The 26,362-nt window shown below is 43.7% G+C and overlaps 1 protein-coding gene across 1 annotated transcript; it reads right to left on the bottom strand.

Moving 5' to 3' along the window:
* Positions 1-1,719: 1,719 nt before the first annotated feature.
* On the bottom strand, positions 1,720-18,470 carry HACD4 (3-hydroxyacyl-CoA dehydratase 4). The gene is made up of 8 exons (XM_066604330.1): positions 18,204-18,470; positions 16,498-16,595; positions 11,918-12,045; positions 11,625-11,737; positions 10,806-10,912; positions 9,662-9,793; positions 9,498-9,586; positions 1,720-5,063 (listed from the first exon to the last, which is right to left on the bottom strand). The coding sequence occupies exons 2-7, from the start codon at positions 16,592-16,594 to the stop codon at positions 9,504-9,506; spliced, it is 660 nt and encodes a 219-aa protein (XP_066460427.1). The 5' UTR covers position 16,595; positions 18,204-18,470; the 3' UTR covers positions 1,720-5,063; positions 9,498-9,503.
* Between the last annotated feature and the right edge of the window lie 7,892 nt (positions 18,471-26,362).

Raw genomic sequence — 26,362 nt, 5'->3', positions numbered from 1 at the left:
CTATATTCAAGTTATTCTATGTGTAGAGTCTACACCAAAATAGTTGTAGGATTTCATTAATCGCCGGATCTCTAATGAGCAACCCTTATCGGTGGTGTTAGTGAATGTTGTGTTGTGTCCTGTTTAACCTCTTCGTGACCAAGCCTGTTTGTAGCTTAATGACAAACTAATTTTTCTGTTTTTTTTCATCATCGCATTCCAGAAGCCATAACTTTTTCCTTCAACATCGCCATATGAGGGCTTGTTTTTTGCGGGACAAGTTGTGTTTTTTAATGCCATCATTTTTGGGTACATATAAAGTATTGTATAATGATGATTCATTTTTTTTAGGGGAATTGGGTAAAAAAGTTTTGCCATTAGTTTTTTGGATTTCACTTCTACGGCTTTCAATGTGGCAAAATAAATAATGTGACAGCATTATTCTCTGGGTCGGCACGATTCTGGCGATATCAAGTTTATTCTGTTTTGCTATTTTTGTACACAAAAAGGTTTGTTTTTCTTTTTGCATTTTTTTTTATTTATAGATTTGCTTCTGCATCGCCGCCTTCCAAGAGCCATAGCATTTTTATTTTTCAATCGATGGCGCTCTACAAGGGCTTTTTTTTTTTTTTTGCTGAATGAACTTTAGTCTTTATGTATAGGGGGGAGGGTTGCAACTTTTCCACTTTTTTTTTTGTTTATTTTAAAATGTACCAGTATTTTTTGTTTTTTGCTGCATTCAAAAACCCCTACCATTTTTCTTTATTTGTCAACAGTGCTGTGAAAGGGTGTTTTTTGGTTTTTTTTTTGCATTTTTTTCATTATTTTTTTTTGAGGGATGAGTTTTTAATAGCATCATTTGTTGACCCATGCAACTTTTTGATCACTTTCTATTCCATTTTTTATAAGAAGAGCGAGGCAAAATTAGTTATTTTCACCACATATTTTTTTTCTATGACACGCACTGTGAGGGTTAAATAATGTATCAACTATTTCTCTGGGTCACTATGAACACAGCAAACCCCACATTTGTGATTTTATATTTTTAAAATATTAAAAGTGGAAAAGGTGGGGTTTTGATGTCTTTATTTTTGTGCCACTAGGGGCTTGATTATCAGCAGGTTTTATCAATCTTCAGTATAGTAGTGCATTAGAAAGTCTATGAAGCCCAGCCTCATAAGCCACCGTAACTGGCAGACCTGAAGGCTATATTGAAGCCTCAGGGTGCCATAGTAACCCTGCGATCACATCACAGGGGTACAAGGGGTGACAGAGGAAGCCTTCTCCTTGGTCAGCCTTTTACATGACGTGGTCCCCAGTGTTAGAGCAAGTGCCCAGCTGACAGTTGAACAGCCGCTCTCCTCGGCATGGAAGACCAGCTCCCGGCTTCTAATGCAGCGCCATCAAAAGATGGCACTGCAGAATAAAGCTCCTTAAAGGCCACTATGAAAAGACGTATGGGCATTCTTTAAAGGGTTAATATATTGCAATGGACAGGTATGAAGTGTCACGTTTTCTTTGTGTGCTATAGCATTGACAAAAACCAAATGTATTTATGGATACGGCTTTGTCCAAGATATACGTCGTTGTAGAAGAGGGAAAGGCTTTTCATAAACTGCTGCCACAAAGTTGGTAGCAACCCTTCAAACGTGTATGGCTGACACTACCATTAGTCCGTATACCAAGGGTCGCACATTTAAATGAACCATCGACACAAAAAAGTGTGCAAAAATGCCAAAATATACACAAACAAATAAGCTTTATTCTACAAACAAGTTAAAAAAAACACTTAAAACTTCAAGATGCATAAAAAGGGCCAAAGTACAAGGGAATGTCGGAATAACTACGGCCCCTCCAATCCCCTCAAATAACCCAATGCACAATAGTGACATGCGGTAACCTGAATCCTATAAGTAGCTGCAAAAAACATCAATACACTTGTGACCTAAAGTGCAGTAAATGTAAGTGAAGACCTGGAGCAAAGATTCATTTAGCTCCCAACTAAAAGATCCCTGCCGGGGTTCAGCGCCCCTAATAAAAAAATATTTTCGTCAGGTTTTTCATAACCTCATTGCAAGTTGTAGAATGTAAGTTGGGCACAAGAATAGTTATGCCATAATGTATGGGCCGATCTTTTTAGACCACATAGAATAATATAGCAGTATTGAGTATATTCTTCATACCAGCATTTGTGCTTTACCATGAATAATTGATGATAGAAATCTACTTAAAGTCCATTCATTCTGACCTTCAGCTTCATTATACTGCATGTTAACCTTGCGGACAATTAACAGCTGCTCGTTGATAATGAATTGGGTGACATTCGCTCTTGTCAGCTCTCTGACTGGCGATAATAGCATGTTATCACTAATGGTCAGTGACTGCAAAATAAATATCAGACGGCTGGTGACTTAGTTGGAAAACTGTAGATACATTTCAGCACCATAACTACTTCTTAGGCTCTATTCACATAGAATTTGAGCCTGCTGTCAACGGTATACATCCAGAGGATTCCCCAACAGCAGGCTGCGACATACTCGCCTACTACGGTAAAGGCATACAACAGCATAGTTCATAATTAGTCAACCAAAAGAGGGTATGCCGATAGATGCCGACAAAAAAGCACCAGTATTACAAATGACAAATTGTAGGTAGGGGACTAAGTGACAGATTTTGCATCGAGACAGAAACTTGAGGTTATGTCTCTGTTCATATACAAAAACCTACCAGTAAGCCTGAATGAAAACTATGCTGCAGAAGAAGAGTGGTTCAATATATGAAATAGTAAAGTATAAGGTTAATAAACTCTATTAAGTATACGGTCACAGTTCCCACGACTAGTGGTAGACATGATAGGGGACTAGCGGACATGGTAGGGGACTAGCGGTAGACATGGTAGAGGACTAGTGGACATGGTAGGGGACTAGTGGTAGACATGGTAGGGGACTAGTAGTAGACATGGTAGGGGACTAAGTGACAGATTTTGCATCGAGACAGAAACGTAAGGTTATGTCTCTGTTCATATAGAAAAGCCTACCAGTGAGACTGAATGAAAGCTATGCTGCAGAAGAAGAGTGCTTCAATATATGAAATAATAGAGTTTATTAACCTTATACTTTACTAAGTATACGGTCACCTTTATTGCTGCATTTAAGGGAGAAGCTACTTTTTCACATGGCTAATATGTAAGGTGGATAATGTAAATGTGTGCTATGTGGTTACATTTTTTTTTTACAACAAGCTCTACATAAGGGCTAATGCCCACAGATGGATTTATGCCGCGTTCCCCACAGCGTCAATCCACGGCTGAATAACGCAGCTATTAGCTTCTATTGAAACTAATAGTTCAGCCCTCACATGCGGGATTCTGCCGCAAATTTAAGCCGCGGGAAAAAATTTTACTACGTTTTTCCATGGCGGGAGGTCTCCAGTAATAGAGTATTAATGGAGACTGCGGTAAAAAGCGCATTTTTCCGCGATCGCCAGCCGGGACTTTTTTGTTTATCCCCGCAGGATTCCTGCAGCGTGAAACCGCTGCAGGAACGTATCCCACTCCGTTTGTGGGCATGAGCTCTAAATCGGTAGTGCAAACATAAGAAACTTTGTAACACTGTCTTATCAGAGAAATATGCTTCTTTCAATGTTTCCAGGCTCCTTTCTTCTCCCCCCCCCATCCTAAATTGTTCACTTGCTCTGAAAAACTGGTGACAAACAGCACATTGACAGATCATATTAAACGCTGCCCATAGAAGTCTATGGAGAGGAGAAAAGGGGGAAGCCAAGTGAGAGATGCCCAGACAGACTTGCTGCTACAGCTAATAGTAAGTGTTTTAAATGTTTTTCTTGTCTCACAAGTGCTAGAATCACATCTACACTACTCAGTACTTCTGTATAATGTCTTCCATGTTGCTGCTTCTCTTTATATGAACACTAATGCTAACGGGGCAGGATCTCCTCTGTTTTATGTGCAGTGTATGGGAGACATCCTAGGAGCCAGTCTCCACCCACCAGCTCAGGGAAAACCTGAGAAATACAAATGCATCCTACAGAGGGGAATACTGCTTAAACATGCAGAATATGTGTTCTACAATGATTAGACGTAGTGCTACTCCTGTATACATGTAAGCTTACTCTCACAAGTCATCTAAAAGTTTAGATACACTTTAAAGGAAGTCTGTCAACTCATATTTGGCCTAGTAACCCAATACACTTTTAAATACGTGACATCCTGAGGATTACAGCGTTCCTTTTTATCTTCTTCCAGTCATGTCGAGATATTGCCCTGTAAGTTTTTCACACGCCATATGCAAATTAGCCCAAACTGTCCGATGGGCGGTCCCCTCTGCAAGCAGTCCAGGTTCTCTCTCTGCCTATTTTGCAAAAAATGCTCCTTTCCTGCTGAACACCACCTTTATCTCTGCCTACTGGTGACGTCGTACATTCCACCTTCCATGCACTTGTGCCACACCACCAGCAGCGCATGCGTCCATCCCTAGCGGGTGAACTGGATGCGTCATTTAGCAAGAAATGGCCTTTTTGCAGAATAGCAAAGAAGAGAGCTGGTTGAGATGGCTGCCCAGCGGATGGTCCGGGGCTAATTTCCATATGAAACGTATGGGGCAATATCTTGACTTGGGCACTGGACTGGAAGAAGATAAAGGTAATGTTGTAATCCTCGGGTGGTTGTACATTTAAAAGTGTATTGGTCCTTAAGGGAAGTTTGTCAGCTCAATTTTGGCCTAGGAACCCAAGTCTGTTTTAGCATTAAGAAGCACAGGAATGTGTTTTTTTTAATCGCCCTAACCTTTTTATATTAATATCAACTACTAGAAGAGTAAACAGCAGAGCTGAGCAGTGTAGATGTGTTCTCAGTAGCTATACACAGTAAATCACTTACAGTTAGCACATGTGAGCCTCTTGTTGCAGCTGCCTCCTCCCTGCTCTCCATAGACTGTTATAGGCAACATGAGACAACACCCTCTTCCATCCCCTGTGTTGAATCTTGGGGTCTCTGTTACTACAGGGTGGTTTTCTTGATCAGCGGCAGAAGAAAGGAAAAGACCCTGCACTTCAGATGAATTTTTCTGCACAAAAACATAATTTTAGATAAATGTCACTTTTGCTATTTCTCACATTGCTCTAACATTAATACACATTGCCTCGAAGGGCAGTGACCATTTACATTGGATTCGAAGTTCAATAGACAACCAGTACAGTGACTGACACAGGGTGGAGGCGCGGGTGCAGCTTCTCGACTGCTGGCTACTGTAGAATAATACATTGTTTTTATCCATCCCTATATATTAACCCTTTGAGGACCAGAAATGTTTGGTTTTTTTCCTCCCTGCTTCAACAAAAAAAAATTATGTTTTTAAAAATTTTCAATCGATTTGGGAAAGAGGGCTTGTTTTTTGTGGGAGGAGTTGTAAGTTTTAATGGTACCACTTAATGTATGATTATATATATGAGAGAGAGAGAGAACTTTTAAAAATTTCTAGATGAGCTGAAATGGAAAAAACCCAATTGCAGCCTTTTGGGTTGAGGGGTGTGGTTTGACCTTATTCTGTGGGTCAGTACGATGAGGGGGATGCAAAATGTATAGGTTTTTATTTTCATTGTACTACTACTAAAAATAATGACTTTGTCATCTTCTCATCCCCATAACTGATTTATATTTCTGTCACAGGGGCTGTGTGAGGGGTAAGCTCTAGCTATTATTGCTGTCATTCTGGAATACATATGACTGTTTGATCATATTTATTACATTCTTTTCTTGGAGATGGAGTAATCTTTTTCTGAGAGCTTTCGCTGTGCGGGATAAATGATGCCTTATTTTAACCCCTTAGTGACCAAGCTTTTGTGTTTTTCTATTTTCGTTTTTACCTCCCCCCTTTTAAAAAACTGTGACTCCTTTATTTATCCATTGACGTCGCTGTATGAGGGCTTGTTCTTTGCGGGACGAGTTGTAGTTTTCAATAGTATTTAATGTACCGTATAACGAACTGAAAAACTTTTTAAAAAAGTGCAGAGAAATGGAAAAAAAAAAGCCATTCCGCCATCTTTCAGTGAGTCTTGTTTCTACGGCGCACAAACTGCAACAAAAATGACATGATAACTTTATTCTATGGGTTAGTACAATTACTACGATACCAAACTTATATACTTTTTTTTTGCTGTACTACTTGTATTTTTTTAAAGATTTAATTTTTTAAAATTATTTTCTGTCTCCATCTTCTGCGCACAATAGCTTTTTTTATTTTTCCGTTGACATAGTTGTGTGGGGGCTCATTTTGTGCAGTACGTCCTGTCGTTTGTTGGTACCGTTTTTGAGTTCATACTTTTTGACCACTTTATATTGCACTTTTTTCTTAGAGACAAGGTGACCAAAAAAGCACATTTCTGGCATTTTTTTTTCTGACGACGTTCACCATGTGGGGTAAATAATGCATTACTTTGATAGATCAGACTTTTACAGACACAGCAATACCAAATATGTATTTTTGTTTTATTAATTAGATTCTTTTATTGTAAATATGGCAAAAGTTTTTGTTTTTTTTTACTAATTGTTAAAAAAAAAAAAAGGTCTAAACTTTCTTATTTTTCCATTTTCTTTTAGTCCTTCTAGGGGAACACAACATGCGATTCTTTAATCACTCCTGCAGTATGATATAAAGCCATAGCATTACATCATCATTCTGACAGGCAGTTTATCAGGCCACCCCACGGGGATGGCTTGATAGACATACTGCTAAGACAGCCCTGGGGCCTTTCAGAAGGACCCCAGCTGCCATGACACCCGCACGGCTCCCTGTGATCTCATCGCGGGGTGGGGAGAGCCATATAGGACCTTTGGGGGATTTACATGTCGCTGTCAGAAATGACAGCATTTAAAGGGTTAACAGCCCCCTATCAGCCATGCGGCTTCTCGGGGCTGTTACCCGCGGGTGTTAGCTGTAAGAAACAGCTGACACGCGATGTATGTAGGGAGATCCCTCCATACACTTCCTGCAGCTGCAGGATGTAAAAACACTATAGGGTGGTCACTAAGGGGTTAATAGATCTGCCTTTTACAGACTTGGCGATACCAAATATGCTTAAAGGGGTTGTCTCGCGGCAGCAAGTGAGGTCATACACTTCTGTATGGCCATATTAATGCACTTTGTAATATACATCGTGCATTAATTATGAGCCATACAGAAGTTATTCACTTACCTGCTCCGTTGCTAGCGTCCCCGTCGCCATGGATCCGTCTAAATTCGCTGTCTTCTGGTGTTTTTAGACGCGCTTGCGCAGTCCGGTCTTCTGCCTGGTGAATGGGGCCGCTCGTGCCGGAGAGCTGGTCCCGCGTCGTCATCGTAGCTCCGCCACGTCACGTGTGCCGATTCCAGCCAATCAGGAGGCTGGAATCGGCAATGGACCGCACAGAGCCCACGGTGCACCATGGGAGATGACCCGCGGTGCATCGTGGGTGAAGATCCCGGCGGCCATCTTGGAGAAGGAAGAAAGAAGTCGTCGTAGAGCGGGGAGTCGGGTAAGTAATATATATATTTTTTTTTTAACCCATCCCTTGGGTTTGTCTCGCGCTCAACGGGGGGCCTATTGAAAAAAAAAAACCTGTTTCGGCGCGAGACAACCCCTTTAATTTTTGTTAAAAAAGGAAAAAGGGTGGCTTTTAAAAAACAATTTAAGGTTTACAATAGTTAAAAAAAACGTGTGTGATGTTTAAGCATCCCCTGAAGGGACTTAAACTAGAGATTGTTTAATCGATCATACAATATACTGCAATACTTCTAGCATACTACTAGTATTTCTGCAGGTGGAAATAGAGAGCAGACCTGGTGGCCTTTACAAGTCCCCAGATTACCATGACGCACAAACGGTACCCCACGATCTAACTGTTGGGAGTGTTTTAGGAGACAAAGGAAGCCCCCTCCCTCTGACAGGTAATTTAAAGGGATTATATCACCAAAGATTTGTTTTAGAACTTAAAGCCACAGAGAGAGGCATTTTGCATTTTTCTAATCTGTTTTTATTTTCTGATTGTACTTTTTTTATTGTGTTGTCTATACATGACTATGGGGGCTGCCATCTTGCTTGAACTGCATCTAACAGCAGTTAGAAGATTTAGAGATATGCTATAGGCTGCCTGCAGATGGCCGGGTCGGATCCTGCTGCGAGAATTCTCGCAGCGGGATGCGGTCCCGTGCCCCTGCAGAGGCCTGTGGCTCACCCACTCCCGGCGTCGTCCGTCTCCTGCTATGCGCCAGCTGCCGGCGCATGTGCAGAGTGGAACCGGCCCGGTACTACTGACATTTCTGTGCTGGCCTCTGCGAAACCCGCACAGAAATAGAACATGACGCGATTTGTTTTCCGCGTGTGTTTTCACACGGACAAGTCGCGGCTGTCTGCATAGGATTGCGTTTTGTAAAGCAATCCTATGCAGGCTGGCACGGGCGCAAATTCTGTGAGAAATCCCGCTGCAGAATTTCCGCCCGTGTGCAGGGGGCCTTACAGCACTCTTTTGAGCCATTCACAGAATGGACAGGAGGGGACCCACTGACTTGTATGGGAGACTCCTCTAGGCATGTTCTGTGACCTGCAGAGGTCATTTTGCAGGGAGGGGGAGTATATAGTCACAGCTTATACCTATAGTGAATAGTGGATCCTGTGTTATCTATATATAGGTGTTTACCTTTCGGTGTAAACTTGCCTACGATGTTAGTGAGATGACTGCCGCAACGTTTTCTCTACAGATTAGTATTAGACTAGTATTAGGCTCTGTGGTCAGTATGAAGAAAAATCCTAAAATCCTGCATTTTTAACTATTGTTACCAAAAATGTAAAAAAATACCAAAAATACTTGAAAAAAAGTTTTTATTTCTCTTTAAGTGCTGCTGTCAAAATCTAAATGGGTAATGGCCTCTGTGGCCGGATGTGAGTTGTCAGAGGCAGCCGACATCCATTGTGTATAGAGTGGGCTTGGCTACTGAGTCTGCTGTATGCTAACCGCACGCACATCTAACATTTATTTAAGCCAGATTGCATGAAAGTGGATTCAGACTGTTATGGCATATCTACAGAATATGCTCTAAAAGTCTGATAGGTGTGGAATATGCGACCTGCAGCTATCTAAAGAACTAAGTTCCTGGGCACAACTCTATACGATGGTTGAGGGTATTAGGAATATGTAAGCTCTCTTTCCACACCTCCCATAGAAATAACTTGGGAGTTATGGAAACCCCGTACCACTGCTATCTATGCTGTTTTCACAGCCCCTGAGTCCCAGACACAGCACAGCTTACTGTGCTCTGATGCTTCCAGAACTCCCATTCACTTCTATGTAGTGTAGCACAGCCTGCTCAGCTGTCACTGTACTCAGGCCATCTCGGTCATGACTAGCAGAGCTGGAAATACCAATGTAATTATTTTATGAGCGAGGTTTGCTAAATCTGTGGATTATATAGTCAACATAAATATAAAAGGAGACGACGTCATACAATTTGATGCTTATTGCTTACCTTCTGTCACTTAACCTTTAGCTTTAGTTCTTGCTGCTTCAGGTAGAGTTTTCTTTTCGAGTAGAGATGGTTGCATGTATACAACACCCCTAAGTGACAAGATGTTCATGTCAGCCTAGTAGTCAGGCAGAAGGTACCGGCAGACCTTTCTAAGAGCAACTTACCTGCAGATAAAAGAACCAGATAGGCCTTCAAGATGTAAGGGAAGTGAATGGAAACCACAAATGGCAGTGACATCGTGTAGCAATATGTGCCAAGAGCTTCAAAGTAGGGAAGTGATTCGTTAACCGTAAACACTGCAAACAGAAAAAAAGAGATGATGTTTTCCTTTATCTTGGTCATCTTACACGCCTACGAAGAGACAAAATCTGAACTCTCCGGCTGAATCATTTAAATACATTCCACTGATAAGTGAACCAAGTGCCACAGCAGCCAGCGATCCATGACAAGAAATTATAGCATGCTCCACTGTATGCCGTATTATAACATTAGCAGGCCTGCACAACATAGTCGCTTGCCTCTTGACATCATAGTCCTGTCACACTAACTGCTAGACGTAAGGCCTAAACTTTAGCGGTATTGGCTAGTGTGACATGACTGCATTGTAAAGGACCTTCCGTGAATGGTCATATGACCGGCCGTGGCATAGCTGTATAACTTATACCAGCTGTACATATATAATTATATACAGGAGATACCCAGGTTATACCAGCATGCTCCATATCACTGTATACAGGGAGCTGAACTTTTGCACATGGGCCCCTGAGCCTTTAGCTACGTCCCTGACCAGGGCCCATGTGCCATTAGCAACTCCCCTTGGTCAAGGCATACCTCTGTATGTACAGAGGTATTCACCCCTAGAAGCATTGCTTTTAGAAGAATAATTCTCTACTTTTCCTGTTGTCAGACCCTGTACATCAGTGCATGTAACTCTATATAAAGAGGCCATATAGCCCCTGTACACTGCTATACAGGCTCCGGACCACAAGCCCTTAGGTTTTGAATTTTTGTATAAATAGAAATTATACCAGTAATTACAGTAATCTGAACAGTAATCCCTTCTCTGCAATCCACTGATTGTCATTAGGTACAGAGCTTCCGTAGAAACACAGGGACGTTTCCTAGGCAATCGGGTGAGGAGCTATCTTCACAGTCACGCTCCCGTTCATGCAGAAGCTGTAGGCTGACAGATCTGCAGGCAGTCTCATTAAAAATTATATCATCTACTATAAGTAATCTGTGGTATATGAATTATTAATGTGCTGCATATGTAATAAAGAACATGAGGTCACTTATTAGGTGGTTTACCTTCAGTTACTAGTGATAAAGGCTGGACTGGAATCCATAATGTATGATAGAGCCATGTTAGAGCTGGGTAGTCTATTCCTATTGTAGATAACAAGAGATATGGGTATCTGAAACAAGAAATCAGTTGTGTCATAAAATCAGATGCATTCACTGAGGGGATTTGGTATTCATCTGTTAAGCCTCTTTCACATGGGCTGTGTTTTCTCCCAGTGATATCGTGACTTTGTAGCACTCTTTTGCAGAGATTTTCAAGTGGGGTTGAAATATAACCCCTAAACCGAAAATAAACCCTAGCTACCTTTAAAAAAAAAAAAAAAAATATACATCACCTAACAGGTGCTGTCAGCTTTGCCGCACGTCTCCTTCTGAGGCTCCAGCACACTTGTTCCTGGTTTGGAGTTTTAAAATCCTTGCCTCCAGGAAGCACTGGCTCTAATTGGCTGAGCCATGGCGCTCAAGAACCAATCACTGCAGCACTTGGTGAACCAATCACAGCCATCACATTGAATGGCTGTGATTGGCTGAGCCGCGGCGCTTGAGAACCAATCATTGCAGCGCTCTATGAACCAATTAGAGGCAGCGCTTCCTGGAGGTGGTGATTTTGAGCCTCCAAACCAGGAAGCGCTGGCTGAAAACTACAGCCAAGTGTGCTTGAGCTTCAGAAGGAGGCGTGCGGCGGAGCTGACAGCGCCTGTTAGGTAATGTAGTGTGTTTTTTGTTTTTTTTTAATGCCCTAGGGCTTATTTTATCATCTGTGCTCAGGGCCATGTTAGATAAAGGCTGCTACTGTAACCTCCGATTTCCCTGATTTCTTATTACCTGATAACATCCCACAAGTTCCAGAGGAAGAAGAGAAGACACACTATACATTTACTCTGTACTTCTTCTTGGCTGGTGATCACCAGAAACAGGATAACCAGTCTTTCTGTTACCTGTAAAGGAAGAACCGTTCCATTATATAATACATACACACATACATACACACAGGTACATTGGGGACCCATAGAAGTCCACGAGTGGCCTGTTTTTGCTCTGTACAAATCACGGAGCTGTGATTTTGCCATGTGCATAGGTGACAAACACAAAGGTATGAAAGAGTTAAAGATATCTACCTGAAAAAATGTTGCCAGAAATGATTTTTTCTCTAAACCCGTTAGAATATGTAGTAGCTCCAGGACGGAGAGCAGCTGGCAGGCCTGCATTACTAATCCGATGGCATAGAATGTATCTGCAAAAGAATCTGTTGACAGGAGATGTTAGACTTCATGCAGAATACAAGTGGGGTGGTAAGAAGAATAAGGTATGGTTAGAAGACGGCAAACCTCACACGATTAACGCCACAGCTAAAGGACTTTAATAGAGGATCGTTAGTTGGATTCAATAACATAAGTAAAGTACAAGGGACTTAAACTCATTTTGCTCTAAACATGGTGTCTGCAGTTTGGGCCACATTTGTAATCTCTAAGGGGGCACTAACTTCTCAAACTACTTCTGCTCATTTACTAGCTTGTGTTAGGCTCATCATTTCTGTAAGATACATGCATTAAAAATTCTTGTTACTTTACCACTGTAAATCACATTTGAAGTGGCTGCCACTAGGGGTCAGCCTCTCTGCAATCCACTCACTGTCGTTAGGTACAGAGCTTTCATAGTAACAAGAACACAGGGACGTTTCCTTGGCAATAGGGAGAGGAGCTATCCTCACAGTCACGCTGCCGTGCACGCAGAAGCTGCAGGCTGACAGATCTGCAGACACTGTCCAATTCAAATAGAGCGCCTACAGCACAAACAGAATACCCTTGCTTAAGGGGAGGTTCTCACTGCACAGCCACTTCAGGGAGATGGATTCTAATCCTCCACTTGTCACAGCATGAAATGCTATACGAATGGCAGCAGACACACTTAGGTCAAGCTTGACAAAGGCTGTTTGTAACGGCCGAAACGTTGCGTGTATTGTACTGAGGATGGAATAAAGAAAAGAACCTGTTTTATTGCACCTAAGTATGTCTGCTGCCATTCGTATAGGATTTCAAATCTGCAGACACTGGGATAATGATCTCCAGAATCTCTGGCTCTCCTGGATGTCTTTGTGTGTGTATGGGTATGTGCAAGATATTGAGTTTACTGATCATTTGGTCAGAATGTCTCTAAAAGTGCAGAACAATAAACTACTAGCAGAATTCTAGGTTTGGGGCACGCCCCCTGCATGAAAGTAGATGGCAAACAGCAGGGTAACAGAAAAAAGGGGAAGACCACCTAAAAATCAGAACTTACAGACATGAAGCAGGGTGCAGACAATGAAAGAAAAAGGAGAACCTGCTAGACTTTAGAAAATTTGTTAAAGACTTAATACGCTTTAGGATGAATGCCCATGGACAGATGTCTACCGTGTTTCCCACGGCGGAAATCCACGAATGAATTCCGCAGCTATTAGGTTCTATTGAGCCTAATCGCTTTCTGCCTGCCAATGCTCACATGCCGAATTCTACCGCGGATTTCTGCAGTGGAAAATATATTGTGGAATGTTGTATTTGCCATGGATTTACACCGCAGGAGGTCTCCATTAATATAGCATTAGGCCTCATGCCCACGACTGAGTCGGATTCCGCTTGCAAAATATCGCACTGGAATCAGAACCGGCGCCCCCCAGAGACCCTAATACTCACTTCTCCAGATCTGCACTGAGAGTCTCTGCCAGCGAGCCGGCATGCATACGCATGTGCAGCGCATGACAGGCCAGCGCTGGTGACGCTATTGCCCGCGATACTTCCACTGTGCTCACAGCGCGGGACTGCAATGGAAGCCGTCCACGCGATCTTCCGCGATGAATAAGACATGCTGCAATTCCCAACACTCGCGAGCAGAAAATCGCAGTATATTTTTGCTTGTGGGCAGGGGAGAATCTGTGAATAGCATGTCTATGGACGGCTATTATGGCGGGCGGCCGACCGCGAATCCTGCAGCAATTATCCGTCTGTGGGCATGAGCCCTTATTGGAGACAGTTCGTCCTTATTTTATATTTTTACTTTAATGGGCATTAGACCGTAATTGAACCCAAAAAATTACTACCTCTACTGTGTGTTGATGACAGGTTGATCTTACAAGATTTCTACTGGGTTTTACTTATATTTTTTTAACTAAACAGAATTCATACAGTGAATACATACATATATATGTGAAGATGTTCTAAACTATTATTACGTATACTTCCAGCTAAGTTCCCATTGGTGGAGCCTGGAAACTCGTATCTAGAATACGAAGTTAAAGAGCATCATCCTTCAACTTGAATCAAATAAGGGAAATTGAACAATACCTCTGCAGCGCCATCTATTGGAAGGCAGCATTCCTGCATGTCAATGTTAAACTCTTTATACAATCCTAATAACAATGACTGGGAATTGAAAACCAAGCCAGAATCCATACACAGACAGCTGTTCGGGGTTTTTGCCCTCATCAGTTTGCAGTAGGTTGCTGGCTTGGCTAGTGAGAGGCCTGTGATGTCAATTCTGAGTCATTGTTATAAGGCTTGTATAAAGAATCTAACACTGACCTGCAGGAATGCTGCCTTCCAATAGGTGGCGCTGCAGATCTTTGTTCCATCTCCCTTATTTGCATATTTCCCAAAGGAGCATGGATGGCCTTATAAGAGAGTCCTCACTCACCTAGGTGCTCTCTCTAAGGAGAAATGATACACTTCAATGGCTTGTCTTCACTGTTTCTGAATAAAGTTGAATGGGAAGGGTAATACATAGAGATGAGCGAGTATACTCGCTAAGGAGAATTACTGGACCGAGCATTGTCCTTAGCGAGTACCTGCCCGCTCGGAAGAAAAGGTTCGGCTGCCGGCGCCGGTGAGAGGTGAGTTGCGGCAGTGAGCAGATGGTTTTTGTCTGCGGATCCATTTAGCACATGCCCTGGAAGTGTGGACACGGCTTCACAGAACCTTAGTACGGTAAGCAGACATTCTGGGTTTGTGTAATAAATGAAGCTCTTGGGACGGGCACAAAAGGGGCACGGGGCAGTTTACTAAACGGTTTATACCAGCTTTCTGGAGTGTGAAAGTTGCACATCTGGTGCACAACATCTTGTTTAAAAAAAAGTGTAAGGGGTTCAGTTTTAGTTTGGCTGCTGCTCGCCCATCAGATTTACTACAGTTTACACCAGAAATTGGCATAAATTCTGACTAAAATTTCCACTAGCTCATACAGTAGCTGGTAGACATTCCGGATCCGGAACCCTGATGGCCTGAAAATACGCCAAATGTGTTAAGAGAATTTTGCCTCCTAATAAATTTGGCGCAATTCAGTCCAGTGCAATCTAAAGGCCCATTCAGACACATCGATTATAGCTCAAAACTTGTTCAAAAGACATCTTTTGAATAATAATCGTTGTGTGCATTTACACGGCAAGATGATCGCTCAAACGGCAGTTTGAGTGACAGTTCTGAGCGTTCACTTTGCATAAGTGTGTAAATGAAGGTTCACGCTGTATGCAGAGGACAAGCGGGACCGCTATCTTCTGCATACAGCTGTTGTCTTCTCGGAGTGCTCAGTTGGTATACAGCTGAGCGCCCCGAGCAGAGTATACAGAAGACAGCGCATACTCCTGTGTTCACGGAGCGCTCCGAGCGGGGTAGACAGAACACAGCTGGAGCGCTGCCTTCTGCATACTCCTGCTGTTTTCATGGAGCGCTTAGTTGCTATACAGCTGTGCGTTCCTAGCAGGGTATACAGAACACAGCTGGAACACTATCTTCTGCATACTTCCGTATCCCACTGAGAATTCAGCAGGCGGTCCTGATAAGAGTCATCGTTGTCTTTCAACTTGCTGAAAGACAGCGATGAGCGAATCGCTAACGAAAACTGCCCAATGCCAAGTGTTTAGACCCAACGATTCACGCTTAAAAGACCACTTTGAACAAATTGAGCCATAATCATTGTGTCTAAATAGCCTTAAGACTGGTGTATTAAATGCCCCAGAATGCTTGCAGCGAAAACAGAAGTCATGTAAGTCACTAACCTTGTTGATCTGTAAGGGATCCAATGCTCCACTATCCAAAGGGCACATGGAAAAATTCTATAAAATTCTAAGCCTAGTCTCTCCCCCATTATCCTATGTGGCGGGGCAGCGGCACTTAAAGATTATATATATGAATATAAATATTCTCAAGCTAGGTGTCTTCCCCCATTATCCTATGCTGCACTTGTTTAACAATAATATTGTACCCAGGGCCCTAGCTAAAGGCTCATGGACCCAGGTGCAAACGTTTATCATGGGGGCCCCAACTTCTCTTAACACAGAGGCGTAACATAAAGCTTCTGGGCCCCAATACAAAACCTGTAACAGGGCCCCCAACTATAATGCTTTATTCATAGTCCTGGGCTCTCTATATGGAGAAGAGAGGCCTTATGGGCCGCCTAAGGTTCCTGGGCCCGGGTGCAACCGCATCCCCTATAGTTACACCGGTAATGGTACCCTTAAAGCATCGCAATGTGTTATGTGTGTCACTTAAAGCTCAGTAAGCGCAGTAGTGGGTGAGGAATCGGATATTCTGCCAAGATACAGTAAATGAATACATATTTACCATTTCTCTTACTCTACATTAGAGAATATGACATTGTGGAAGACACTTCAGTGGTCATAATCCTGCGCAATGAGTCACACAACGAAATTAACAGCTTTACTACATACCTGTTCCAAAGAAAAGCAGCCGCACTGTCATATTGGTGAAGATCCATGAATGGCCGCAGAATTGTATAAGGTAATAGGCAGACAGATAATGCTTCATCCTGGACTCACAAAGATAGAAAGTAGAACAGTTATGGCTTCCGTGAACTTGCAGTCAATGGCTAAACCAGTTTTCTCATTGTAGTTTTTAATTATCCATTTGCTTTAATGATTTTCATTCATAGTATAATAACAAATTCGAATTACTTCTTGCCAAAACTCCCAACTACTGTATCAAATGGGCATGATCCACTTGAAAGGGTCATCCACTCAGAACCTTGCATGCTAATGCTTCTTATAGATGAGGCAATTCCCATATGAATGAGCGAGTGATGTCACCGCTCACGTGAACCGACCACTAATGACAGCAACGGTTTTACTATAACCTGTGCATATTAACACCACTGTGGTTTAGTACTTGTGAAATGACACTCGCTGTCAGGCCATGTGTCCTTGGCATGAACAGGACATGAAAAAAAAAAGAGCGATTGCTCCTCATTCTTTCTGGCAAGTACAGAAACTTCTCATTCGCTGATTTCATCCAGTTGAATGCCTACTGTTTTCTGCTCCTAAATCAGACAGATGACGGCATAGTGCAACTAGATAAATAGTGCTAAACAGCGCAAAATATGCAAAAGTTGCTAAAAATCTACCGTAATATTCCTCAATCTCCCTGAGGTTCTTTGGGCCCTATTTAGGGGTTCTCCAGAAAACAGCAGGAAGAGATACGGCCTTTACACTAGAGATACAGTGTTTCCCCAAAAATAAGACTGTCATATTAATTTTTGTTCAAAAATGTTTAACTTTTTTACATGCATAGCTGCCTGGACACTCTTTAAATTGGCTTTTTTTTTATTAACTGTTAGCAGGGCTTAATTTTGGAGTAGGGCTTATATTTCAAGCCTGAAAAATCATTTTGCATCCTCAAAAATTCTGGAAAATCATGCTATGTCTTATTTTCAGGGTATGTCTTATTTTCAGGGAAACAGGGTAGTTGTAGCATTGTAACTGCATTACATATTTAAGTGTAACTGTAGTTTAAAGAAACGACTTTTAACATGTTATAGTGACATGTCAAAAGTTTTAATAAGGGGGTCGGGTTGCTGAGACCCCCACTGCTGGTTGAAATAGAGGGCAGACATGCTCACCTGAGAGCACTGTGACCCTCTGGCTGTGATCAGGACTGGTCAGCTCTTCTTGGCAGCTGAAGACGGACTTCTAGGTGTCCGTCTTCAGCTGCCGAGAAAAGCTGGCAAGTAACGATCAAAGGCACTTGAGTGAGTGTTTCTGCCCCTTCATTTCAGCAGTAAAGAAGGTTCTCAGCAACTTGGACCCCCATTATCAAAACTTTTGGCATGTCACTATACAATGTTAGAGGTTTCCTGAAAGTGCGGTTTCTCTTTGATGTTAGTAGTATTGCATGCATAGGCTGCCTCTCCTAGAATGTGATCCTCTGCATTGCTTTCCAGACTCTCTTGGCAAAGTGCCGGTCAGTAAAAACTAAAGCAGCAGCAGCTATTTTTTGTTTTCAAAATCTGTTAATCTAGGCCACAGCGGAGAGAAGCTTCAACTTTTTGGATCATGTCTATAAATGGGAAATTTTATAAGTTATGCTTTCCAGTTCACATTTACAGAATTCTAGTTACATTGGGGAAGTTACACAGACCTACCTTTTAGGAGGATGCCAAGTTTTTCGATAGTTTCCAGTGCAGAGGTGTCCTGTTCTTGGAAATCGGACTTGCAGGTTAACCAATGTGCATATATCACTACTGGAGGAGTCCTTGTTCTTCACATCCTAGAGCAGGAGTCACCACATCCACTGCTTGGTAATGTAGAAGACGGATTACAGAGATGTGTGCTGCTAAGAGTAACACAGGAGGCTCTGCAATCCTACACTATATTGCTAGTGAGGGGGCGGAGGAAGAGACGCCCAAAAGTATCTTCCACTTCCTCTACTTCCCTCCTACTTTCCTTTCCCTATTCTTGTAGCAGTGTTCATATCTAATGGAGTTTACTGTTACGCTGTCTTTTCTTAAAAAGAGAAAACGACCCATTGAGGAAGAAGCTTTGCAGGGTTAGGAATACACAGTTTTTCACTATTAAATTCAACACATTCATGTCTTTACTACTACATGTTAACTAAAAGTTGTCGGAATGAAGTGAAACTTTCTATCTGTGATTGTAAGGGGGATATAAGTGATAATGATATCAGAGCAAAAGGAACATTTATTGTGGAAAACTGAAACCTTAAAAGGGAGGCTCTAGAACCCTGCTGTATCCCAGCTAGAGGCGGTACAAGATGTGATACAAGCGGGCATGGAGGCTCTAGTACGCTGCTGTACCGCCTCTAGCTTGGATACAAGATGTGATACAAGCGGGCATGGAGGCTCTGGTACGCTGCTGTACCGCCTCTAGCTTGGATACAAGATGTGATACAAGCGGGCATGGAGGCTCTAGTACCCAGTTGTACCACCTCTAGCTTGGATACAAGATGTGATACAAGCGGGCATGGAGGCTCTAGTACCCAGTTGTACCACCTCTAGCTTGGATACAAGATGTGATACAAGCGGGCATGGTGGCTCTAGTACCCTGTTGTACCGCCTCTAGCTTGGATACAAGATGTGATTACAGGTGGGCATGGAGGTTCTATTACCCTGCTGTACCGCCTCTACTTTGGATACAAGATGTGATATGAATGGGCATGGAGACTCTTACCCTGTTGTACCACCTCTAGCTCGGATACAAGGTGTGATACGGGTGGGCATGGAGGCTCTAGTACCCTGTTGTACCGCCTCTAGCTTGGATACAAGATGTGATACAAGCGGGCATGGAGGCTCTAGTAACCAGTTGTACGACCTCTAGCTTGGATACAAGATATGATACAAGCGGGCATGGAGGCTCTAGTACCCAGTTGTGCCGCCTCTAGCTTGGATACAAGATGTGATACTAGCGGGCATGGCGGCTCTAGTACCCTGTTGTACCGCCTCTAGCTTGGATACAAGATGTGATACAGGCAGGCATGGAGGCTTTAGTATCCTGTTGTATCGTCTCTAGCTTGGATACAAGATGTGATTACAGGTGGGCATGGAGGTTCTAGTACCCTGCTGTACCACCTCTAGCTGGGATACAAGATGTGATACAAGCGGGCATGGAGGCTCTAGTACCCAGTTATACCACCTCTAGCTTGGATACAAGATGTGATACAAGCGGGCATGGTGGCTCTAGTACACTGTTGTACCCCCTCTAGTTTGGATACAAAATGTGATATGAATGGGCATGGAGACTCTATTACCCTGTTGTACCACCTCTAGCTTGGATACAAGATGTGATACAAGCGGGCATGGTGGCTCTAGTACCCTGTTGTACCGCCTCTAGCTTGGATACAAGATGTGATACAAGCGGGCATGGAGGCTCTAGTACCCTGTTGTACCACCTCTAGCTTGGATACAAGATGTGATACAAGCGGGCATGGTGGCTCTAGTACCCTGTTGTACCACCTCTAGCTTGGATACAAGATGTGATACAAGCGGGCATGGAGGCTCTAGTACCCAGTTGTACGACCTCTAGCTTGGATACAAGATGTGATACAAGCGGGCATGGAGGCTCTAGTACCCAGTTGTGCCGCCTCTAGCTTGGATACAAGATGTGATACTAGCGAGCATGGCGGCTCTAGTACCCTGTTGTACCGCCTCTAGCTTGGATACAAGATGTGATACAGGCAGGCATGGAGGCTCTAGTATCCTGTTGTATCGTCTCTAGCTTGGATACAAGATGTGATTACAGGTGGGCATGGAGGTTCTAGTACCCTGCTGTACCACCTCTAGCTGGGATACAAGTTGTGATACAAGCGGGCATGGAGGCTCTAGTACCCAGTTATACCACCTCTAGCTTGGATACAAGATGTGATACAAGCGGGCATGGTGGCTCTAGTACACTGTTGTACCCCCTCTAGTTTGGATACAAAATGTGATATGAATGGGCATGGAGACTCTATTACCCTGTTGTACCACCTCTAGCTTGGATACAAGATGTGATACAAGCGGGCATGGTGGCTCTAGTACCCTGTTGTACCGCCTCTAGCTTGGATACAAGATGTGATACGGGTGGGCATGGAGGCTCTAGTACCCAGTTGTGCCGCCTCTAGCTTGGATACAAGATGGGATACTAGCGGGCATGGTTGCTCTAGTACCCTGTTGTACCGCCTGTAGCTTGGATGCAAGATGTGATTACAGGTGGGCATGGAGGTTCTAGTACCCTGTTGTACCGCCTCTAGCTTGGATACAAGATGTGATACGAATGGGCATGGAGGCTCTATTACCCTGTTGTACCACCTCTAGCTTGGATACAAGATGTGATACGTGGGCATGGAGGCTCTAGTACCCTGTTGTACTGCCTCTAGCTTGGCTACACGATATGATACAGGCAGGAACGGAGGCTTTAATACCCTGTTGTACCAACTGTAGCTTGGATACAAGATGTGATACAGGTGGGCATGGAGGCTCTAGTACACTGTTGTACCAACTCTAGCTTGGATACAAGATGTGATATGGGTGGACATGGAGGATCTAGTACCTTGCTGTACTGCATCTAGTTTGGTTACAAGATATGATACAGGTAGGCATGGAGGCTCTAGTACCCTGTTGTATCGTCTCTAGCTTGGATACAAGATGTGATTACAGGTGGGCATGGAGGTTCTAGTACGCTGCTGTACCGCCTCTATCTTGGATACAAGATGTGATACAAGCAGACATGGAGGCTCTAGTACCCTGTTGTACCACCTCTAGCTTGGATACAAGATGTGATACAAGCGGGCATGGAGGCTCTAGTACCCAGTTGTACCACCTCTAGCTTGGATACAAGATGTGATTACAGGTGGGCATGGTAGGGACGTGATACAAGCGGGCATGGTGGCTCTAGTACCCTGTTGTACCGCCTCTAGTTTGGATACAAGATGTGATATGAATGGGCATGGAGACTCTATTACCCTGTTGTACCACCTCTAGCTGGGATACAAGATGTGATACGTGGGCATGGAGGCTCTACTACCCTGTTGTACTGCCTCTAGCTTGGCTACACGATATGATACAGGCAGGAACTGAGGCTCTCATACCCTGTTGTACCAACTGTAGCTTGGATACAAGATGTGATATGGGTGGACATGGAGGATCTAGTACCCTGTTGTACTGCCTCTAGCTTGGCTACAAGATATGATACAGGCAGGCATGGAGGCTCTAGTATCCTGTTGTATCGTCTCTAGCTTGGATACAAGATGTGATACAAGCGGGCATGGAGGCTCTAGTACCCTGTTGTACCGCCTCTAGCTTGGATACAAGATGTGATTACAGGTGGGCATGGAGGTTCTAGTACCCTGTTGTACCGCCTCTAGCTTGGATACAAGATATGATACAGGCAGGCATGGAGGCTCTAGCACCCTGTTGTATTGTCTCTAGCTTGGATACACTATGTGATACAAGCGGGCATGGAGGCTCTAGTACCCAGTTTTACCGCCTCTAGCTTGGATACAAGATGTAATATGGGTGAGCATGGAGGCTCTAGTGCCCTGTTGTACCACCTCTAGCTTGGATACAAGATGTGATATGAATGGGCATGGAGGCTCTATTACCCTGTTGTACCACCTCTAGCTTGGATACAAGATGTGATACGTGGGCATGGAGGCTCTAGTACCCTGTTGTACTGCCTCTAGCTTGGCTACAAGATATGATACAGGCAGACATGGAGGCTCTAGTACCCTGTTGTACCAACTGTAGTTGGGATACAAGATGTGATACAGGTGGGCATGGAGGCTCTAGTACCCTGGTGTACTGCCTCTAGCTTGGATACAAGATGTGATAGTGGGCGGCATGGAGGCTCTAGTACTCTGTTGTACTGCCTCTAGCTTGGCTACAAGATATGATACAGGCAGGCATGGAGGCTCTAGTACCCTGTTGTACCACCTCTAGCTTGGATACAAGATGTGATACGTGGGCATGGAGGCTCTAGTACCCTGTTGTACTGCCTCTAGCTTGGCTACAAGATATGATACAGGCAGGCATGGAGGCTCTATTACCCTGTTGTACCACCTCTAGCTGGGATACAAGATGTGATACGTGGGCATGGAGGCTCTACTACCCTGTTGTACTGCCTCTAGCTTGGCTACACGATATGATACAGGCAGGAACTGAGGCTCTCATACCCTGTTGTACCAACTGTAGCTTGGATACAAGATGTGATATGGGTGGACATGGAGGATCTAGTACCCTGTTGTACTGCCTCTAGCTTGGCTACAAGATATGATACAGGCAGGCATGGAGGCTCTAGTATCCTGTTGTATCGTCTCTAGCTTGGATACAAGATGTGATACAAGCGGGCATGGAGGCTCTAGTACCCTGTTGTACCGCCTCTAGCTTGGATACAAGATGTGATTACAGGTGGGCATGGAGGTTCTAGTACCCTGTTGTACCGCCTCTAGCTTGGATACAAGATATGATACAGGCAGGCATGGAGGCTCTAGCACCCTGTTGTATTGTCTCTAGCTTGGATACACTATGTGATACAAGCGGGCATGGAGGCTCTAGTACCCAGTTTTACCGCCTCTAGCTTGGATACAAGATGTAATATGGGTGAGCATGGAGGCTCTAGTGCCCTGTTGTACCACCTCTAGCTTGGATACAAGATGTGATATGAATGGGCATGGAGGCTCTATTACCCTGTTGTACCACCTCTAGCTTGGATACAAGATGTGATACGTGGGCATGGAGGCTCTAGTACCCTGTTGTACTGCCTCTAGCTTGGCTACAAGATATGATACAGGCAGACATGGAGGCTCTAGTACCCTGTTGTACCAACTGTAGTTGGGATACAAGATGTGATACAGGTGGGCATGGAGGCTCTAGTACCCTGGTGTACTGCCTCTAGCTTGGATACAAGATGTGATAGTGGGCGGCATGGAGGCTCTAGTACTCTGTTGTACTGCCTCTAGCTTGGCTACAAGATATGATACAGGCAGGCATGGAGGCTCTAGTACCCTGTTGTACCACCTCTAGCTTGGATACAAGATGTGATACGTGGGCATGGAGGCTCTAGTACCCTGTTGTACTGCCTCTAGCTTGGCTACAAGATATGATACAGGCAGGCATGGAGGCTCTATTACCCTGTTGTACCACCTCTAGCTTGGATACAAGATGTGATACGTGGGCATGGAGGCTCTAGTACCCTGTTGTACTGCCTCTAGCTTGGCTACAAGATATGATACAGGCAGACATGGAGGCTCTAGTACCCTGTTGTACCAACTGTAGTTTGGATACAAGATGTGATACAGGTGGGCATGGAGGCTCTAGTACCCTGGTGTACTGCCTCTAGCTTGGATACAAGATGTGATAGTGGGCGGCATGGAGGCTCTAGTACTCTGTTGTACTGCCTCTAGCTTGGCTACAAGATATGATACAGGCAGGCATGGAGGCTCTAGTACCCTGTTGTACCACCTCTAGCTTGGATACAAGATGTGATACAGGTGGGCATGGAGGATCTAGTACCCTGGTGTACTGCCTCTAGCTTGGATACAAGATGTGATACTGGGTGGCATGGAGGCTCTAGTACTCTGTTGTACTGCCTCTAGCTTGGCTACAAGATATGATACAGGCAGGCATGGAGGCTCTAGTACCCTGTTGTACCGCCTCTACCTTGGATACAAGATGTGATATGGGGGGCATGGAGGCTCTAGCACCCTGTTGTACCGCCTCTACCTTGGATACAAGATGTGATACGGGCAGGCATGGAGGCTCTAGTACCCTGTTCTACCTCCTCTAGCTTGGATACAAGATGTGATACGGATGGGCATGGAGGTTTATAGTCCTGGCAGACACAGGGCATGTAATGATGTTGTCACCTATCTCTGGGTGGTAGACAACAAAACAGTTGGAGCCGCTTGTGCTTGTCAGACGATCTTCTCTAATGGTGGTCTGTCGATGGCATCCTGAGCCCGGTCTCTTTGTGTGCCCTCACGTATCCACTGGTCTCAATATCCCTTAACAGTCTGGTCAGAATGACCCAGTTGGCAGCAATTCATTGATACAACCATCCAGCTTCTCACATAATGAGAAGCTCCAATAATGTGCTCCCTCTCAAACTCTGTCAACTGCGCAAAATCTCTTCGATTGCATCATAGAGACATGTCTAGTGGTCAACAAGCTCTACAAGCGGAAGAAGAGGTCACTACACACAAGGAGCGAGAGCCTTTTATAGGCCAAGGGGGGAACCGCTTTAAGGGCCTCAGGTGACAAGACCGTTCATCTAATCCCCACAACTCATCATTTGCATATTAGCCTGAGATGGAACTGCAGGTTGAGGTTTGCAGCAAAACGACAACTTCTTCTAGGGGATGGATTTTTTTCGAGAAAGAGTGCACTGCATACAGATGGACATCTTAGAAATATTGTTACATCAGTGGTAGGACAGTGACAGCAGCGAAGACTGTGGAACACGTAACCTTCACAAGATGCAGATATCCTTTCTGACACATTCGGAGAGATTTGTCACAGTGTTATAGCATGCATGTAAGGGGATGCAAAGTTGTGAATGCAGTGGGGCAAATTTGTTGCAAGCTACTAAGCAAGAAGGCATGTTTCTCTACTTCATGACATCCAATGGCTGTCATGCATTTACACCAGTACTTTACACCATAAAATATATAATATATGCATACCTTTAACCCTTAGCAATCCAATTTAGGATTCAGGGTTTCCTAGGGAACTTTCTCTTTTTGCCATTATACAATGGCGCCATCTGCTGGCTAGAGCAAGTACTGCGGTATGGGACATGCTTGAAAGGCCCCACACAACAGAGCGGCCAGTAATATACAGTAAGAATACCCTGCTGGACATCTTCCGACATCAGAGCTGTACAGCCTTCAATCAGAATGTCTTCAGATAATAGACAGTGGATTTTCTGAAAAGTCTTGGCTAAGCCTAGTTTTTCTAGACACTTTTCAAGACAGCTGAGGTAGGTGTAAAAAGCGTCCAGTAAGTTTGTCACACACCATTTAGTTCCCTTTTTTGGGGGGTCATCTATAACTCATTTTTCCTAATAATTCTGCCCACTGTATCATGTAAAGGACAGCAATGTTTTTTTTATTATGCAATAAAACTTTATTAGTAAAGAAAAAGGACACACTTGTTAAAGTTGAATAATAGTATTACATTTTGAAAAGATGTACCGGATTATATAGACAGTAATGTAACAGTGTGCATCATCAATACATTGTGGTACATTTATGAGATAATTACTTCTGGTATATTTAGAAAAAACAAGGCTCTCTAATCATTCCAAGAGAAGGGGTTAAATTAAAGGGGTATTCCCATCTCGGCTCTTTATAATGGAAAACCACTGCCTTGGCTACCAGCCAACTGGTCGGAGCCTACGGAGAGAGTAGAGCGCTTAGAATTGCGTTCTTTCTCTCGCTCTCATTCAAATAAATGGGAGCCACAGAAACAGCATACAGTGTGCTACACTGTTCCTGCAACTCATAGCGTTCCGTAATTAATGAAGTCTGTGCTACACAGTTTCTGTAGTTCCCAGTCACTTAAATGAGAGCTACAGAAAGCGTGCTCGGCTCTTTCAGACATGGCCGGAACAGAGCTTCCAGGTTTTCCCATCTCAGCCTTCAAAAATTGAGCTTTGAATACCCCTTTAAATTGTGCAACAAAGTAATATACTAGAAGTAGCCAAGTGATGGTAAAAATTGACAAAAAAAACATCAGTCCTAAAGAGTTAAAGGATATAATAAAGTTGGGCTTTCTGTTAGCGTTCTTGTTCCTAATAGAACATACAAAAC

This window comes from Eleutherodactylus coqui, chromosome 5 (assembly GCF_035609145.1).
Source record: "Eleutherodactylus coqui strain aEleCoq1 chromosome 5, aEleCoq1.hap1, whole genome shotgun sequence".
NCBI lineage: Eukaryota > Metazoa > Chordata > Amphibia > Anura > Eleutherodactylidae > Eleutherodactylus > Eleutherodactylus coqui.
The sequence above is the reverse complement of the archived record's forward strand: the minus strand, read 5'-3'. Positions and strand labels throughout refer to the sequence as shown.